Source organism: Urocitellus parryii, chromosome 5 (genome assembly GCF_045843805.1).
Source record: "Urocitellus parryii isolate mUroPar1 chromosome 5, mUroPar1.hap1, whole genome shotgun sequence".
Taxonomy (NCBI): Eukaryota; Metazoa; Chordata; class Mammalia; order Rodentia; family Sciuridae; genus Urocitellus; species Urocitellus parryii.
In genome coordinates this window covers 139,089,831-139,110,614 of record NC_135535.1, presented here as the reverse complement: position 1 = coordinate 139,110,614, position 20,784 = coordinate 139,089,831, and the positions used below count along the sequence as shown (strand labels likewise).

Sequence of the window (20,784 nt, the reverse complement as noted above, 5' to 3'; positions counted from 1 at the left end):
CTTGAGTCTGTCAGAGAGCCACTTTTGTAAAATAACTCAAAGTGGCAATTTCATACGAACAATTTCCTGACTAATCATTTTTAAGAAAAAGGAGTTCAGTATGTGAATATGAAAGAAAGCTTCTCTAACATGGTTTAAGCCAAATAAGAATTCCAAAGAACATTATAATGTGAGGCTATTCTAAGTCTTTTGGATCACATGATTCTTTGTGGGGTTTTGTCTGTTATTTTATTTTCTAGTAAATGACACAATATATTTTCTGAGTATTTAGGGAACAAAAGTAAATACATTAACTAATAAAGAAAGTAATAATATTAAAGGTCATCAAACAACTACTTAAAGAATCAATTACTCAAACACCATCTTATTGTCAATGAAATTCTTTTCTCCCCCCTCCCACTCCTTGCTTTCTGATACTAGGAATTGAATCCAGGGACACTCTAACCCTGAGTTACATTCCTGGCCCTTTCTTCTTTCAATTATTTTCCATTTTTGAGACAGGATATTACTAAGTTGCCAAGGCTTGCTTCAAACTTGTGATCCCCTGCTTCAGTCTTGCAGTGGCTGGAATTATAGGTGTGTGCTACAACTCCCAGCCTTAGTGCAATTCTCTAATGGTAAAATTATGTAAAAAGTAATTTTGGAACCCAGCTGAAAAGTTCAACTTATTAAAAATGAACTCAAACCAAAAAAAAAAAAATAGAATGAATCTACTTAACAGTTTATTATGGACATTTTCAAATATATATCAAGCTACAGAGAAAAACAGAATCAATGTCAATGCACCTGCCATCAAGTTTCAATAATGGTCATTTCTTGATCAGTCTTTTCTCATCCATACCTATTCATTCCACCCCACTACTGAATAATTCAAAATAATTCATTCCTTTCTAACATTTTCTCCTTATTTCTCACCTTAGACTATTAAAGATTCCTTGTACTTTGTCTGCAAATATTCGTCATATCCTGTAGCTCTAAATGATGCAGTCTCTCATTAACATCACAACCACAAAACATTATCATTCTAAAACAACTCATTCTCTAATATCATTAAATACTGTATCATAAGAAAAATTTTTTAAAAAATAAAGTGACAACAATCTACGAATATTGAAGATTTTTAATAATATACTCTATTTTCCTACTATATTTCTGGAATTTTACTCAGCACCACCAATATAAAACAAATCATAAAAATGATAATTGTTCTAAAACGTTTTTCTGTTGAATAATCAGGTACATGAAACACGAGAGTGCTATGCTAGAGGAGAGAATGCACCATGCTTTTGAAGGGTGGAAGGGTACCAAACCCACCATGGGATGAGTTAACAATAGCAGAGAACTTCAAGTGGGTGAGACTGTGAGAAGAGGTGAACCGAGTGCTGTGCTGTTCTAGAGCTGCCTCTCATCAGCTTCTGAGAGGCAGTTCTGCACCCCTCCTCCCCTCTTCACACTCCTCCGGCCACTCACTGGCTACTTGGTCAGAGCGGGAGTATTTACACCACAGTAGTCAGCAGTCATTAGAGCCTCCCGCCACCCCACACAGATACCTGACTGTTCAACATTGACAAGAACACTAAAAGTTATGGGAAAGAACTTTACAAGTAGAGCAGGCAATGTTTGCCAAGACTCGGAGATGACAGAGGTCATTAATTAATTTATCAACATCAAGTTGATTTAGTAAGACCCTTTGATGATATAAGACATTATCTCAGGTATCAATGGCTCCTTTCTTTACCTCCTTCAGATCTTGGTTTAAATATCATTTTCTTAGTGAAGGCTATCCTGATAACCCTACTTAAACAGAAAATATTCTTGCAATATATCTTTCCTATCTGTCTTAACTCTGCTCCATCCTATCCAAAACCTTCATTCCTTTCTAACGTCTTTCTCCTTACTTCTCACTTTAGAATGTAAATTTCATAAACATAGAGTTTTTGCTTCTTTGCCAGTTTCCCAAATACCTACACTATACATGGTATATGGCAAACAGTGACTGAAGAATCAATCAATCAAATGAATATATGATATACAATTCCTACCTTGAGACCACAAATTTTACTTTTTATCTAGGTAGTATGTGGAGGAGAGTGATATGGAGAGCCTAACATTTTTTAAATATTATTTTTAGTTGTCAATGGACCTTTATTTTATTTATTTATATGTGGTGCTGAGAATCAAACCCAGTGCCCTACACATGCTAGGCAAGTGCTCTGCCACAGTCAGAAGCCCAACCCCAAGAGCCTAACATTTAATAGGATCTGTTTGCAAAACACCAGATAATGTGGTAGGTGCTTTTTGTATCTCATGGAAGACTCATATCAGTCCTGAATGATAAACACCTATAATTTCATCGCACATTGTAGATTGGGTTCCCAGAGAATCAGTATCTGAGATTCTGAAATTTGCATGTAGGTAGTGAGTAGGAAAAGGTACTTGGTAACAATACTTGCTAGGGTGGCAAAAGAAGGACTGACAGATGGAGACACTGGGCTGTGCTGCAGTTACCTGTCCTACCAGGAGCTGTGAAAGTCTATGCAGACTTGTTCCAAATGCTCATGGCCCAAGCCTTTGTACTCTACCTTAAACAGTTATTGTGTGTAGGAAGGAATATAATTTGGGAATTTGAGCAATATGGCTTAAGATAGCTTTCTTTCAACAAAATCAGAGTCGAAGAGGGACTCGGCTGTCAGCTCACAACAATTAACACTCTGGACAACTCGAATACTGAGCTTGTCTTAAAAGCAGATATGAGAAATACAGCGCAGCATCGATTATATTGCCAGATTAATATTATTATGGCTATTCTCAAAAATACCAGAGACTTAAATAAATTCAACTTAGTTAAAAACACTTCAACAGAGAATAATGAAATAAAAGTAGGAGAAAATAAAAAAATGATATTTATGTATGATACAGAAAACATTAAATAGTAATTTAAGATAAAGAAAATAGCTGCAAATCAACTCAGTGGGAACATGAAGATTCTGTATAGCCTAACTTTGTACATCTCAATCAAATTATATTTCTTTTCAAACTAGTTCCTATACTGGTTTAATTTATTTTCCTACATTTCATGGATTCCAAATTAGGAAAAGAAAATTAATAATAAACCTTTTTTTACTATCCTTAAAAATTGTTCTGTATTGAAAAATACAACAAAGTGATTCAACATTTATTTATCCAGGACATTTTTATAAGGGGACTGGCATATTTGTTTGGTTGTATTCAAAGATGAAACATCATCCAGCACTTAATGGGTCAGGAAGACTAAAGGCTGGACAACCACACACACACAAAGAAAGAAAGAAATTATGGAGTTGTGTAAATTGTATCATGAAAGATAAGGAGGATTTTATAAGTGGATATCTGGCATGGCATGAAATGGCACAGTAACAACAAAAAATGTTATACTCAAATATGCAGAGGCAGAAAAAACACATGGTGCAAGATTCAGAGATGTCTAATATTTATTTCCTGAGGGTTCAGATTTTTTTATTTAGAAATAGAAAATAAAGCACAAAAAGTAAGCTAGAAGCCACATAATATATCTTGAAATTCAAAATATGAATTTGGTGCTTATTTAGTGGGCATTGGAATAAAAGCAAATGCTTTTGGAAAAAATAAATTGTAACATTGTTAGAATAGCTTTATGTATATGTACATATCACAGTATAGCCTGCCCTAATCTTTTCTTAGCATTTATAAGGCCTTACAACATGAGTGTAAACAGAGGTCCAGATAACATATATTTAATAATAGAAATGTTATCGTTCTACCTCAAGAAATATCATTGCATGGTAATCTGAAAGATTAAGTTCAAAGTCTAAGGACTGTGTTCTTCAAATTTCCAAACCCAGACCTGGAACTGATCATATAGCAATTGGTGGCCCTGATCCCATATCTTCAGGCTATTCTTTTATTCTGCCAAACCAAGGAAGATTCCACATAGCCGAATTCTATCCTTGGCTCAAGGGTGCACACAACTAGTGTGAACGGCTCTTACAAGGAAAAGAACTGGGTAAAGGATTTCTCCTCTCCAAGACTCTGGAAGAACAAGGATGCCAGGGGTGTCAGGTTTCTGAAGAATGATCCCAAATCAGATGAACAGTCCCCAGGTGTTCATTTATTCATTCCAAAGATTCCTTTTCCTTTGAGAAGAGGTACAACAGAAGAGGAACTCTGGGACCCAAATCTAAAGGCCCAGAAGATGGGTCCTACTTGCCTGTGCCTAGCATTGTGGTGTTTTGATGTACTGGGAGATGATAAATGAGAAAACAAATTTAATAGTATGAGCTGGAAGTAAAGATAAAATTTATAGTGGAAAACATTATTAAAGAGAGAAAGGAATGAATGTGAGAGATACTGTGGAAGAGTAGTTCATAAATTTGGCATTTGGACATGAAAAGAGACAGAGCCCATGACAAGCTGTGGAGGGAGGTTGGTCTTCCCGTCCAAGCCTGTTGAATAAGGGAATGAAGATATTATTAACAGAGGAACCCATTTGAAGAGAAAATAATACACTTGAGAAAGAAGGGAAATTTCCCATAGGGGCTGCTCCCCAGTGGAATTTTTCTGTAAGTACATTCATGTCTTATAGGAGACCCAGACAGAGATCCATAATCTACTCTCTGAACCTTGAAAGGAATAATAAAAACTATAAATACAAACTAGCTCATAAATCACGAAAATATTTCCCATTTTCACAAATTGTCATGCTGGTTTAAATATAATCATCTGACTGCATGGCACTAGATGTTTACACATTACTAGAAAGAAAATTTGTTAAATGTATATTTCAAGTCTTAATGACTCACATTGCTTTACCAAATGGAAAATTTAAAGAAATTGTTGTGGCTAGTTATACAACAATTTATCTGATCTTCTTCTGAATTAAAAATAAAAACAGCTAAAAAAGAAAAGTAATAAAAATAAATGACGTATATGGCAGTCTCAGGTATGTGTTAGCTGGCTTAATATCCTCAGTGCTTGTCAGGCACATGTGTTGGCATGTTGATTGTAGGATACCTTGCAGTAGTATACCACACAGTGTATATAGGAAATTAGAAGTTTATGAAGTATAATAGTTTATTACAGGAAACATTCTAAAATGCATTATTTTCTTTGCTATTAAATCCATACTATTCTGGGTTGGATAGGTCTACAAACACCTTTTAGCATGTCCACGTATACTTTTAAAAATGATTTATGGCTGGGTATAGTAGTAAAAGTCTGTCATTCCAGCAGTTGGGAGGCTGAGGCAGGACAATTGCAAGTTCAAAGCCAGCCTAAGCAACTCAGAAAGATCCTCTCTCTAAATAAAATATTAAAAAGGGGATGTGGCTCAGTGGTTAAGTGTCCCAGGGTTCAATCCCTGGTACCAAAAAAAAAAGAAGAAAGAAAGAAAGAAATAAAAAGATTATTTTATTTTATAAATTCATAATGTTAAAACTTATAAATACTAAAATGAACCTTGGGTGCATGTTTTACAATTCTGACTATTTTTGTTTTGTTTGGTATTATAACACAAACGATTTAAAGTTAAAAGGAACAAAACTATTTCCCTAGGATAGCAAAGACATGTTTCTAAGGAAAATAAAGTGCATATGGATGTGGGTGGTAGAAAACCTGTATTCTTCTTATGGAATGTTTGTGGAAAAATGTTCCTTTCAAATCAGCATGTTTCCCCATATGAGGAGCAGGTTTGCAGTAAAGATGTTGTTGGGTAGACAGTGAGAGACACAGTCAGCCATCTGCATAGTAAGCAACTGTCATCAAGTGATGCTGAAGATAACACTAAGCACAGATACACAAGAATATTCTATAAAACAGAAGGGCAGGCATTATACTTTATAGGATATATTCATAATACACATAGACCTAGACCATGAGATTGTTTTAGAAACTGTTTTACAACTTCTTAAAGGGAAAAAGTGGTTTATATTGTTATTTCTTTTAAAATCACATTTAATTAGCAATGGGAAATTAGGACTGAAGCTCAGTTGAAACCTTATGTATTTTCATGCTTAGTGAGCCAATGAGGGAAGAGAAAGAAATAAAGAGCATTCAAACTGGAAAGGAGAAATTCAAAGTATCCATTTTGGCAGGTGATATGAGTTTTTACAAAGAAAACCTAAGTACTTTATCAAATGGCTGTTACAACTGATAAATTCAGTAAAGTGGCAGGATACAAAAATCAACACACACAAAAAAAAACTAGTAGTACTTTCATACTGCAGTAATGAATTTGCTGAAAAAGAAATAATCCCATTCACAATAAGTACAAAAAGAGGAATAAATTTAACCAAGGAAGTAAAGATATTCCAAAATGAAAATTACAAGACTTTAATGAGAGAAATTATTATACAGGACACACAAAAAATAGAAAGATAACTCATGTGCATGAAACAGAAGACTTAATGTCGTTAAAAGAACCACACTACCCAAATGCTACACTAACCAAAACCATGTGGTCTTGATGTCAAGATAAACAAACGAATCAATGGAAAAAAATAGACAGTCCAGAAATCAGACACACATGTACTGCTATCTTAGCTTTCCCATAACAAAAGGATCCATAGAGTCAATGCAATCTCCATCAAAATACCAAAGACATTTGTCACAGGGTTAGAAAGAAGAATCCTAAAATGCATGTGGGACCACAAAGGCCCACAATAGCTAAAACAATTCTGAGGGGGAAAAACAGATAAACAAAGCTGGAGGCACCACAATACTTGACTTCAAAACATGCAAAGCTATTGTAACCAAAACAGCATGGTTCTGGACAAAAACTGACACTCAGACCAATGGAACAAAATAGAGAACCCCAGAATTAATCCCCATACAGAAAGACAACTAATGTTTTATAAAGGCATAAGACTATGCATTGGAGAAAGGACAGATTCTTCAATAAATGGTGCTGGCAAATGAAACTATACCCTGACCTCTCATTATACAGGAAAAAAAAAAACCCTTCAAATATATATATTTACACCCTCAAAGTATATCAAAGACCTAAAAGTAAGATATGAAACTGTGAAATGACTATAAGAAAAGATAGAGAAAACATAGGCAAAATTTTTTTTGGATAAAACCCCAAACACATAGGCAAAAGTAAAAATAGACAAGTAGAATTATGTCAAACTAAAAAGTTTCTGAACTCAAAACACTTAACTCCAAAATAAAAATGAAATCTAATTTAAAAATAGCTCAAAGACATAAATAGAATCTGTTGAACATAAATTAGTAAATGCTATGAAGTGAATTTTGTTCCTCAAAACTCCATAGGTCAAAGCCCTAACCCCCAAATTGATGGTATTTGAATAGAGAGCCTTTGGGAGACACTTGGGTGCAGATGAGATCAGTACAAGTGGGCAATTGCAAGGTGGGATTGGTGCTTTTATGAGAAAAGATATCACAGAGTTTTTGACCGTCCACACAGAAGAAAGGGAGGCGAGGAGAAATCATGAGCTTCTGCGTGCTCAGAAGAGGACCTGAGCAGAATGTGACAGTGCTGGCACCCTGATCCCAGAATTCCATGTGTCAGAACTGTGAGAAAATAAATTTCTGTTGGTGAAATCACTTGTTCTCTGGTATTTTTGTTACGGGAAAGCTAAGATAGCTGTACATGTGTGTCTGATTTCTGGACTCTTTTATTTTTTTCCATTGATTCATTTGTTTATCTTGACATCAAGACCACATGGTTTTGGTTAGTGTAGCACTGAAGTAAGTATTGAAGTCCATAGAGTTAGTCTTCCAATTTGGTCCTTCTTTTCTAAGTTGTTTTGACTGTTCTAGGTCCTTTAAGTTTCCATGTGAATTTAAAAATCGGCATATCAATTTCTGAAAGACAGGTTTTTGGAGTTTTGATTGGGGTTACACTGAATGTATTAATCAGTCAGGGAGAATAATGTTGAGTCTTACAATGTAGGAATAAAATATATCTTGAATTTTCTCTAGAAAATGTCATACACATCTTTTGTCATATTTATCTCTAATTCACAGTTTTTAATAGTATTTTAAATTTTAATTTCTAATTATTCATTGTTTGATTAAATCATAGGCACCAAAAGGTGATATGACATTTTTTATAATCTCCTTTGGAAGAGCTGATGGTCTTGATGCTTTACATGCTGCTTGACACACCCCTGCACCCCATTCCGTGCGGACCCGCACACAAACATACACACACACACACTCACACACACACACAAAATTGGAATTTTCTTAAATATAGTATAGGGTAAGACAAATGATCATGTAGTGTATTTCTTCTGAAATATCTTCCTCTTTCATTTCATTGTATGAATGAAGAATAAGAACTATGTGAGAACAAATACAGCTGGAAAGCCTGGTCTCAAATGGACACAGCCTTAATTAGAATACATTAGTAATATCACATTCATATAATTTTTGACAAGGATATTTAGAAGCTTTTTTTTAAACATTTAAAAAAATATATTTATAAAAAGTGATTAGCCTAATAACAATGAATTTAACCAATTATTATTTTTGTTTCCTGTCTAAAGTATGATTTATACCAAGTCATTTTTCTTCTATACCATATAAAAGAAAAATTAAGAAGCAATCATTTAGACTTGGAAAGAATAAAAATGACAGGCACAAAACACGCTGAGATCATTAACAGGGAAATTAGCTTCAGCTGAAACACTTTCAAATCTGTTTTTCAAGAGATTTTCAAATTTATATTATTTGCTCTTGTAGCACATAAAGAAATTATTTATCTCAATGACATATAGGAGAATAACAATAAGGGACTGAATTGTTTCTGTAAATAGCTCAATTTCTATCATTGAAAATGAGCTTATATTTGAGGCAACAAGGAAAAAGCAACTATTTAATAGAAAAGTACTAAAACATTTTGATGTTCCTCCAACCATCCACAAAAATCTGATCCCTTTTATAAAAACAATTATTCAAGCAGACCCAAAGCCTTCCTCAAAAAGAGAAGTGTTCTTTCATAAATTCCCTTGCATTTAAGAGAATTTTTCTAATGTACAGAAAACCCTGAAGACTCTACCAAAAACTTGTTATCAATGATAAATTCAGTAAAGTTGCAATATGCAAAATCAACATTAAAAAATTAGTAGCATTTCTCTATACTAACAATTAAATTTCTGAAAAAGAAATCAAGAAACAACCCCATTTATAAAAGCTATAAAAATAGTAAAACAGGAATAAATTTAACCAAGGGGGTAAAAGCTCTGTTGAGTAAACACTATAAAACATTAGTGAAAGAAATTGAAGGAGGAATAAATAAGTAAAAATATAGCCCCTTTTATGGATTGGAAGAATTAATATTTTTAAAATAGCCATACTACCCAAAGTGGTCTAGAGAGTCAATCAGTCTCTATCAAAATTTCAATATCATTTTTCATAATATAGAAAAATAAACCTAAAATTCATATGGGATCACAAAAGGAAAAAAACCCACCTCAAATATCCAAGACAATTATGAGTAAAATGAACAAAGCTGGAGGCATCACACTACTTTCAAACTATACTACAAAGTCAGAGCAACTCAAACAGCATGGTACTGGCATAAAAAAGACACATTGAAAACAGAAAAGAGTCCAAGAAAAGCATGCAACTATGATCATATCATATTTGACAAAACTTCTAAGAATATGTAATGGGAAAATGGTAGTTTTTTCAATAAATGATGTTGGGAGAACTAGATATCCATATGCAAAATAATAAAATTTATCTATAGGATATGCACAAATCAACTCAATATGGATTAAATACTTAATACCTAAAACTGTAAAACCACTATAAGAAACATAGGGTAAAACCTACACAACATTGGTCTGCCAGTAAATGTTTTAGATATGACCCCAAAAGCTTATGCAACAATAGTAAAAATAAGCGAATGGAAAAAAAAAAAAAAGCTAATGAGATTACTCTTTTTAAAAAAGAGTACAAAAAAAAGGAATGGAGTGAAAAGACAATTTGTACATTGGGTGAAAATATGTGAAGCCATACATCTGAAATGAAATCAATATCAAAACTATATAAAGAACTCAACAACTTTATAGAAAGAAGACATAATCTGATTAAGAAATGAGCAAAGGATCTAAATAGACATTTCTCAAAAAAATATGACAGGCTAAAAGATACATGAGAAAATGTTTAACATTACTAGTTATTAGGGATTTACAAATTAAAATCACAATGAAATATCACCTCACATTAATGATTATTATCAAAAACACAAAAGATAATAAGTATTTGCAAGTATGTGTAGAAAAGAGAATACAAATTTGTATGATCCATAATGGGAAATAGTATGAAGGTACCTAAAAAAACTACAAATAGAATTATATATGATCTAGCAGTTCCATTTTTAGATATTTACCTAAAAGATTTAAAGTCAGTATGAGAGTTATCTGAACTTCTGTATCCGTTGTAGCACTAAGTTAGGGAATCAGGTTAAGTGTCCATAAACAGATGGATAAAGAAAATGTGGCTTTGATACATAATGGAATACTATTCAGTCTTCAAAAAGAAAGAAAAATGTGGATGTGTAACCGATGTGATTCTGCAACTTGTATTTGGGGTAAAAATGGGAGTTCATAACCCACTTGAATCAAATGTATGAAAGATGATATGTCATGAGTTAGGTAATGTTTTGAACAACCAATAAAAAAAATCAGAAATAGAAAAAAAAGAAAAAAAAAAGAAATTGTATCCTTTGTGAAAACATACACGTATCTGGAGAACACTGTGCTAAAAGACATAGGTTAAATACAGAAAGACAAGTAATCACATGTTCACACTTATTATGTGGAATCTAAACCAATTGAACTCATAAAGGAGAGGGTAGAATGGTGGTTGCAAAGGATAGATGTGGGGATAATGGGAAGATGATAGTCAAATGAAATAAAGTCTCAGCTAGATAGGAGAAACAAATTTGATGTTTGTTGAGATCTATCACACAGCATAATGAATATAGTGAATATTGCTAAGAGAGTAAATTTCTAATGTTCCCATTACCAAAAAAGTGAGCTATTTTAGGTGATATTTATGTTAATAAAACTGATTTAAGCCTTTCACTAGGAGTGAGGCAGGAGACAGATACTACCCTAGAGTTTACAGAGGGAGCATGGCCTAACAACATCCTGATTTTTGGATTTCTTGCCTTCATAATTCTGAAATAACACATTTCTATTATTTTCAGATACCCAATTTGTGGTAATTTATTATGGCCACTCTGGGAAACTAAGACCTAGAAATTTTCACATTAGCGTATGGAATGGATGGGAACTGAGGAAGGTCAGACAGACTAATTGTGAGACTGTGTAGTAATCTAGGTGACACATCTTGGTAGCACTAAGCAGATCAGTGCCAGGGGAAACAGCAAGATGTGGTTGAGGTTAAGAGTTATTGAGAAGGTAAAACCAACAGGATTGATTATTAGTAATTTGGGTATCTCAGAAATGGAGAGTCAAGTCTTGCACTATAGGAGTCTTATTAAGGAAGTAGGGGCCTAAGCCAATATATTGGAGATTTGGGCCTACTTTTTCTTCTGCTAGATGTGGGGTTTCTGATTTTATTCCTAGGTTCTTAATCCATTTTGAGTTGAGTTATGTGCATGGTGAGAAATAGGGGTTTAATTTCATTTTGTTGCATATGGATTTCCAGTTGTCCCAGCACCATTTGTTGAAGAGGCTATCTTTTCTCCAATGTATGTTTTTGGCACCTTTGTCTAATAAAAGCTAACCATAATTATGTGGGTAAGTCTCTGTGTCCTCTATTCTGTACCACTGGTCTACCAGTCTGTTTTGGGCCAATACCATGCTGTTTTTGTTATTATTGCTCTGTAGTATAGCTTAAGGTCTGGTATAGTGATGCCACCTGCTTCACTATTCTTGCTAAGGATTGCTTTTGCTATCTGGGTCTCTTATTTTTCCAGATGAATTTCATGGCTGCTTTTACTATTTCTATGAGAAATGTCATTGGGATATTGATTGGAATTACATTAAATCTGAATAGTGCTTTTGGTACTGCAGTCATTTTGACAATATTAATTCTGCCTATCCAAGAACAAGGGAGGTCTTTCCATCTTCTTGGGTCTTCTTTAATTTCTTTCTTTAGTGTTCTGTAGTTTTCATTGTAGAGGTCTTTCACCTCTTTTGTTAGGTCGATTTCCAAGTTTTTTTTTTTTTTTTTTTTTTAGGCTATTGTAAATGGGGAAGTTTTCCTTCAGAGGATTTGTCACTGATATACAGAAATTCCTTTGATTTATGGGTATTGATTTTGTATCCTGATACTTTTCTGAATTCATTAGTTCTAGAAGCTTTCTGGTAGAATTTTTTGGGGTCTTCTATGTATTGAATCATATTGCCAGCAAATAGTGTTAATTTGAGTTCTTCTTTTCCTGTCTGTATTCCTTTGATTTCTTTTGTCTGTCTAATTGCTCTGGTCAGTGTTTCAAGAACTATGTTAAATAGAAGTGGTGAAAGAGGGCATCCCTTTCTTGCTCCAGTTTTTAGAGGGAATTTTTCTATTTAAAATGATGTTGGCCTAATTTGTTCTTCTTTTTTCTAGGACTTTGAGATATAATGTTAAGTTATTTATTTGTTCACTTTTTCTTCTTTTAAGGAATGAACTCCATGCAATGAACTTTCCTCTTAGCACTGCCATCATAGTGTCCCAGAGATTTCTGTGTTCTCATTCACCTCTAAGAATTTTTTAATCTCCTTCTTGATGTCTTTTGCAACCCATTGTTCATTCAGCAGCATATTATTTAGTCTCCAAGTGTTGTTGTAGTTTTTACTTTTTATTTTATCATTGATTTCTAATTTCATCCCATTATAATCTGATAGAATGCAGGGTAGTATCAGAGTTCATAAATCTAACCACTGAGGTGACCAAGTAAAAATTCCAAAGGTAGCTTTAAAAAATAGTCATTGGAAACAACCCCAGTGGATTGAATGAACTGAAGACTTAATGCAGTTAAAGGGAAAACAGAGAATTGCATGATTATCTAAAAGAATCTGCCCAAATCCCATTATGAATGTAGCACAGAATAATACAAAGAAGATAAAAATATGAATAAGAAAGTAAAGATAGTAGAATGAGGAGGGTAATCCAACTATTAGGAGTTCCAAAACAAGAGAGTAGAGGAAGTGGGGAAAAGAAAAATGTAGAGATAATGCTGAGAATTTTCTAGAATTGAGGAAGACTCATTTTCAGAGTGAACACACTTAGTTTACATGAAGGGTAAATTAAACATATCTGTCCCTAAATTGACTATAACAAAAACGTGTAGTGTCAAAGACAGAGCCATGAAAGAAAAACCCTACATAAATAGGAATGGTAATTTGAATGCCTACAGATCAAAAGACAATATAATAGTGTGTAAAATGTCAAAGAAAAAATAAAATTTGACCTCCATCTTTATACCTAAACCAATATTCATTTATGTGTAGGCAAAGACAGTAAACACATAAAGATTACTAAAAAATAAACTCAAAAGGAATGAAATGAGTTCAAGAAGCAAGAAAGGACAAAGTAGTTGGTACATTAAATAAATAGATTTCAGTGGTGATTTTAAAAATATGGTAAATATAATGACTCAGATTCAGGGGTTTATCTACCAGGTAGAACTATAAACTAGGAAACTAAGTGGAAGATGGGTAGGAAAAATTTGGAGTTAAATACACTAAGATATTTGTACTATTACAAAGAAAGAGATAGCTACTGATTGCCATTATGTGTTAAATGTGCATACAAAAATGGAAAGATCATTTAAAAATAAAAAGAATGTAATGCTTCTAATGAAGGAATGATGCAAATGTTGTATGACAACAGAAAGAAAAAAAGGGGAAATTGTATATTGATCCAGAGTAAAATTTCATGTAAGTAAAATTTTAAATGCAAATAAAATAAGATTCCATGCTTATGAGAGAGAGAGAGAGAGAGAGAGAGAGAGAGAGAGAGTGTGTGTGTGTGAGCACAAGTTCAGTAATATACATAACCTACATTGGAATGGTGACATTGGGAGGAAGAGAAAAGCACTAGTGGAGGGTAGAAATGAAGTTTGAATTCTATCCATAAATTTGTATTTCCAAATAAATATATGATTGATGATCAAATTTAAATATAATATATTCTCTATTATGATTTTGTTATTTTTTTTAAAAAAGCATGAGCCAAAACCAAGCTGGTTCAGGAATGTTAAGTAATATTCCCAAGATCATAGTCCAAGAGGGAGAAGCCAGGGAAATACAGATTCTAATAGCAAGGTCTGTTAAACTGGCTTTGGCTCATTCGTTTTTGCATTAACATGAACAGGACTTGGCATGTGGCACAGGAATTTAGAATGAGAGGCAACAGCTGGGATAGTTCCTGGAGGGAAGGCCCTGATGATAGTGGTCTGATATTAAATGCCATCATTTTACAGGGAGCCTCAGGCTACATTTGGCATCCAGAGGTCTGATCCAGTTGTAGAGCAGCCAAATCTTAGAGAATCATAGGTTCTGCATTATGGAAACTTTGAGACTATATAGTTCAATTGGTTTAGTTTACAGGTTCAGAAAGGGAGACTTGTTCAAAGTTATGTAAGCAGTGAGTGACAGACTCACAATCTAACACTATTCCAATTATACCAAGTGCCCTACACTTGTCAAATAGCAGCAGAACACTCTTGAGAAAGGATGACCATATGTGATGTGAAGGTGATGGTGATGGGCATTACACTATATTTTAGACCCTCATTAAATCACTTTACAAGTATCCTCTTGATTAATCCTCAGAACAAGCCCAAAGTTAGGTACAACTATAATCTCCATTTCAGATTAAAAAAAACTTTTAAAATTTCATAATTAGTAAATAATAGAATTCTAACTCAGGAAGTCTGATTTTTGAGCTAAAACTCTTTTAATTCTATGAGATACCGAAGACTCAAATGTTAGCAGAAAGGAAGGTGGGTGCCAAGAAGTACAATTGCATTTTTCTTGGGTTGAACTTGCATATATTTAATACAATTGCATCCTTCTTGGGTTGAACTTGAATTTATTTTCCTTCATTAGATATGCAAAGGTAATGTTTGGCTTAGAATTCAACATTATGTGATGCTTACATGTATTCTATATGGTTTCAATTCAGGTAGAAATGTGGAGCAATAAGTCAGAGTGTAAATGTATTGACTCCTACTATTGGACTAAACCTGAAATATCTTTTTGCAGCAAAACTGTGATTTTCATGCATATAGGAAGTACTTATACCCCAAACAAAACATTTCACCCTTTCTCTGGCATGGATAACCATTATCAACATAAAATGACACCTTAGCCAAACAACAGTATTTAGTTTGCTTGATACCAAAATGAAAGAATAAGTGACTCATATTTTTCTAGTGATGAGATGCTATGAGTTAGTGGCTATTAATAATATAGTTTAAAAGAGATCTATATTTATGACTCCAATGTCTCCATCCAAGAAAGAAATAAATCTTGTTACTTCTACAGGTAAGTGGTCCACAGTGAATAGGAGGCTGAGTTCACATTTCATCAGTCATTCATTTATCTACTGTGCTTAATCAATACAAGTATGAGGCAATCTCAAATTTTTAAATTTCAATGATGTTTTCATTTCATTCAATTACAAATTAAGCAATATTTTAACAATCTGCTGAACATACACTCAGGGGATAAAACAAAATTTCCCAATACATAAAAGTTTTATTTGTTGGAAAACCACATGTCTTTAATGCATTGTTATACACACAGAAAGAGTCCTGACTATAAAATTTTTCTTCCACTGTAAAAAATTATAGGGTTTTCACATAAGAATAACTATCACCCAAAGGATATACAGTACACAGTTGCCCAAAGAACTTATAACCTGAGGTCTTATCCATCGACAAGATATTTTGAGGTAAAGTAGTGAAACAAATCAATTTTATTTGTGTAATACTAGAATTTCTTGTGTGAAACATTGAAATTGAAAGAAAAGATCACAAAAGAACACAGAAACATGGGTGAAAAACAAGTTATAGACATAGGACATGAAAACACTGTGATGAACTCAAATCAAGAAAATGATCAATAAGGGTTAACCTAATAAGCTTAGGTAGATACAGTTTTGAAAGAGGTACATATGATTGATAGAATTCATAAAATGGCAGTCTATAGGCCAAACATTCTTCAGAAACGATTTGGGGCTTGTATATTTGCTATTGTTTTTCCAACAGAGTTTAAAAATTATACTTCATATTTTTAAAATATATTTTTTCTGTTTTTCTTAATAAAGTTGAGATCACATTACAGAGAAGGAATAAACTAGAGTTTAGTAATTGCTGTCCATTACACAAAGCTTTCCAGTTTGCGCCCCTGCTTTATTCATCCTTTTTATTCATTTACATGACTAACCTGCCCCCTATAGTCAAGTGAGCTCAAATCCATTTAGGTATCACCAAACAATTTGAAGTAGTGAAGGTAATCAATGATAGAATGTATTGAAATATTGGGTATCATTAGAGAGGTATTTTTTCATCCATATCTTCATTCATTAATCCATTCATTCATTCAACAAATACTTGTTGAGTATCTGATAAGTGCAAGAATCTAGAATCAGATCAGTGGATAAATATTTAGGATTTCTTTTCATTGAGTTCTAATGTGGTCTTACATCTGGAAAAGCTTGCCAAGTATGTAAAAAAGAGAGCTAAGGAAAAAATATGGATGTATTTTAAGATATGAAATCAGCTCTCTCTTACTGACATGACATGATTGTCGTAGCTGAGATGCTTGCCTCCTTCTGCCATGATGTCCTGTCTCACCTCAGGCCTAGAACAGTGAAGTTGGCCATCTATGGACTGAGACCTCTGAAACCATGAGATCACACAGACAATGAGGGCCAACTACATAAGGATCTTGCTAACTGGGACAATGAAAAGGACAGAAAAGTGGATGAATAGGGGAAGTAATCTACAGAAAACAAATTAAGACTTTGTGTTGAAGTTGCCTCTAAGGGATGTTTCCTTCAAAAATAAATAAGGAGAAAATGGGGTCTGCATGCGTTGCTCAGTGGTAGGGTACTTGCCTAGTACATATTGAGGCTCTGAGTTTCATTCCCAGTACCGCCAAAGCAGAAAAAATCATCAGGAACAGAAATAAGTAGAGCAAAGGGCATGAGGACACAAATCATAAAAAGGTGTAAGTACGTTGACTCTGAGTGAGTGATGTATACATCTGACAAGTGTCCATTCAAGACCATCAGAGATTTGAGAGAGAAGCTCTCTGAATCAAGAGCAGAGGAAGAGACTTACACGAGAAAACATAAAAGTGGTAACTCAAACTTTGATAACTGGAAAATACTGATTTTTCAGGTATCCCCACAGAAAATTTTCTTCTTTTCACCTCCACCCTTAGTAATAAATGTTATCTTTAAGAATATATAAAAGAATATGAAATAAGAAATGCTAAGGAGTGCTAATAATTTAAATAGCCCCCAAAATGGGAAAATTTTAAGAAGGAAAGAGTAATCAATAGTAAAATGTGCCAAAAAGTATAGTTAAATAAAGATAAAAATCAAAGACCTTAGTACTTAAAAGAGACCAATAAAGCCACACTTAGTAGTGGAAAACTGAGAATAAAGGGTGTAAGAAAAAAGGAACGGTCAGAATAAAATGGGGGTGGCTATGGAGGGAAGTTGTGGGGTTGGATGAAGAGAGGAAGGTGGGTTGGTTATTCCATAGCCTGTTAAGATGACCAGTGGAGAGGACTGAATATATGCAAAAGAAAGTTCTATTACCAGATAGTTCATGAGTATTCTCATGTGTTGGAAAGGACCCAATCCAAATGTACTATTTACTTAAACTTTGATATTAGAGCAAAATTTGGCAACTTTTTCATAAACCATATTCTCAAGGTCATTCCTTGGGAAACCAAACTAATTTTTTTACTATGGAAGTCTTCTTTAATTGACATCAAAATTCATTGACAATAAACTACTAAAGAAAATATGAAAATCTGTTGATTCCCAATATGACTTGTTTTCTGGCTTTCTACTTGTAGTCTTAATTAGAAATGATTGTAAATGTTTCTGTTCTTTCTCTTTCTCTTTCTTTCTCCCCCCATCCCCCCTCTCTTTCTCTCTTTCTCTCTTTCTTTCTTTTCATTTGTTTGGATCTTTTGCAAGTGATGTTGTTTTCCACAGAGGCATTTATTGTTGGATCAATGAAATCAGCTGGTATCATTCTACAGAGCCTTTTACATATTCAATAATCAAAAGAAAGAAAAATTAAGATACAGATGACAGGATTGTGGTGTTCATACTAGGAAAATCACGTTTATTGCATTCCTTTGTGTATCTACACCCAATATGCTATTTCTTCCAATTTTGATGTTAGAAATAGCTAATGGCAAATCCATGTTCACCAGATCAGGATCAAATAATATCAGTAAAATAAAAATAAAAGTTGAGTGTGTTTGGTTAAAAATGGCCTGAGTAAGATGTATTGTTAAGATATCTTTGTTTCATTCTGTTGCTGTGAAATAAGAAGAAAAAAGATAAAACCTACCATCTGATTATAGCTTTAAAAATAAAAACTCCTTAAACTATTTTTTTCTGGGTAAATTTTAAGCAAAATGCTTATAATGTAATTTTTAAATGAAGGCACAATTTGAAATGGAAGCAAAACTGATTGTAAATTACATCCTATTGCCATATACACTTCTGCATTTGGAATCCGATACAAAAAAATAAATGTTTATTGCTTATTTCTTATTCAAGTGATACATATACATACAGAGCAAATATCTGAAAAGGCCTATCTGTATTTACTGATAATTAAGATATGTTGCTTATTGGAAAATGAGAGTAGGATTCCCAAATACAACTATCATGCATTCTGCAAAATGCACGGTTTGATCAACTCAGTTTTTTTCCTATGATGTACGGGAAGAAATCTCAAGAGCTTGTTTCTTGAGGTCTTAGTTTACAAATGGAGTTCCAGCCACCTTGAAGTATACCTGTGTCCAGCCTTCAGAGCCCATCTGTACTGGACTCAGGTATTCATGATCACCACCTCCAATTCCCTCTTCCATCTCCATCCCCATAATGGCAATGAAAATTATCACCCAGAGGTGAACACTAGAAAGAATTTACTGCCTTATGATCCATTATTTGTACAATTAGGCTTAGGGATCTTGAAATTCTCAGCCCAGCACGTCCCATCAAGCTAAGTAGAATTGTTGTACAGAGTAATTTTGCAGAGACTTCTCTCTTTAAGAGTCATTATAGAGATTTCCATTAGGGAACACAAATCTTAGAAATCTTTCTGTTAATATAACAATGATTGATTAAATGGTGACAAATCAATTCTATGGTCTAGCCAAATAGATTACAAATTCAACTGAAAATAAATAAAAATGACTGCCATAGGTCTGTATCTATATTATATTTTAAGTACTAAAGAAAGGGCTCATTTTGCTAGGAATTCCAAATTTAAAACAGGAACACAGGATTCAAAAAACTGTGCAACATGTGGTCACTTACCCCTGCAAAGCTTTCTCTCCAAACCAGTCTCCTTTTCCTAAAGTCCTAAGAAAGACTGGGTCTTCACTAGGTGAGTCTTCACGAGTAACATTCACCTGCAAAAAGAAACAATAAAGTCTAAGTCTGCTGCACATCCAGGAGGATCAGGTGAATAGTAGTTGATAAGGTTAATTTCATTACTTCTTTTTAAACCATTTTTATTTTTTTAAAAAAGGGTTTAGATTACCATTAACTAGTTCAAAGAATAATATCACAAATTCTAATTCAATGGCAAGAAATTATTCTAAAACATTTGTTACCATTTCAGGCTATTTTTAAGAAATAATGTATTAGGTAATCTTAATTTCACTTATTCTTCCTCTATTCTCATTTTCCTACACTCTTAGGCAACCACTCTAATAGTGAGCATTCTATCAATCTATTTATATGTTCATAGATATGTTAATAGATATGTTAAAATACATGAATAATCACAGGTATCATTCTGAAATGTATTTTTCTCTCAATATTGTTTTAATTATTTATTACATGCTTATTAATTTTAATGTATTAGAGTTTTATTGTATAAATACATTTTCTTTCAAGTTGGGCATTTGTATTATTTCCACGTTTTTTTGTTTTTTTTTTTGTTTTGTTTTGTTTTTTCCTGCAATGAACATTCTCTACACACTTCTGCATGCACATCCAGCTTCTCAAAGAATTTTCTATTTCCCTCAGAAGAACCCAACAACCTTCATTCAAAGGCCCATCCCATTTTCACAAAGCCATACTGCAGGCTCTACTGGGCTATATATAGCCCTTGTGATCCACATGCTTCATTCAACAGGATTTCTTTTTAAAAAGATATACAAATCACATACATGTCTTTTTTGTAACATAAATAGTGTGTTCTTCAAAGAAAGGTGACTTTTTTGGCATTCTCTACAATTTGTAAGAAGTTCATAATAAATTGTCATAATTGTTTAACAGAAAACTTCATTACTATAACAAGATTTCCCAGTGCATACAGGACTTGTGACATGGGTGACAACCCATAGAAGGTAAGTGCTTTCTTGTTGCATGAACAAAGACATAAATAGAGTAAGTTCTACCTTTGTATTAATTCACTTCTACCTTAAGCTCTGTAATGTTCATAATACTGTCTATGTGTCATCCAAAAAGTTAAATGGTTAAAATTCACCTACCCAGAAAATGTAATGAAGTAGAAAAACTAATTTCTTGAGACAATGCCAGACACTTAGACACATTTAAAAATAC

General features: G+C 33.4%; 1 protein-coding gene across 2 annotated transcripts in view; it reads right to left on the bottom strand.

Moving 5' to 3' along the window:
* Nucleotides 1-20,784, bottom strand: part of Prkg1 (protein kinase cGMP-dependent 1) — a 1,169,615-nt gene that overhangs the window by 173,562 nt on the left and 975,269 nt on the right. For both annotated transcript variants that reach the window (XM_026410547.2, XM_026410546.2), the window contains exon 7: nt 19,528-19,622. In XM_026410547.2, coding sequence (XP_026266332.1) covers nt 19,528-19,622 — 95 coding nt within the window. The remainder of the gene's footprint in view (nt 1-19,527; nt 19,623-20,784) is intronic.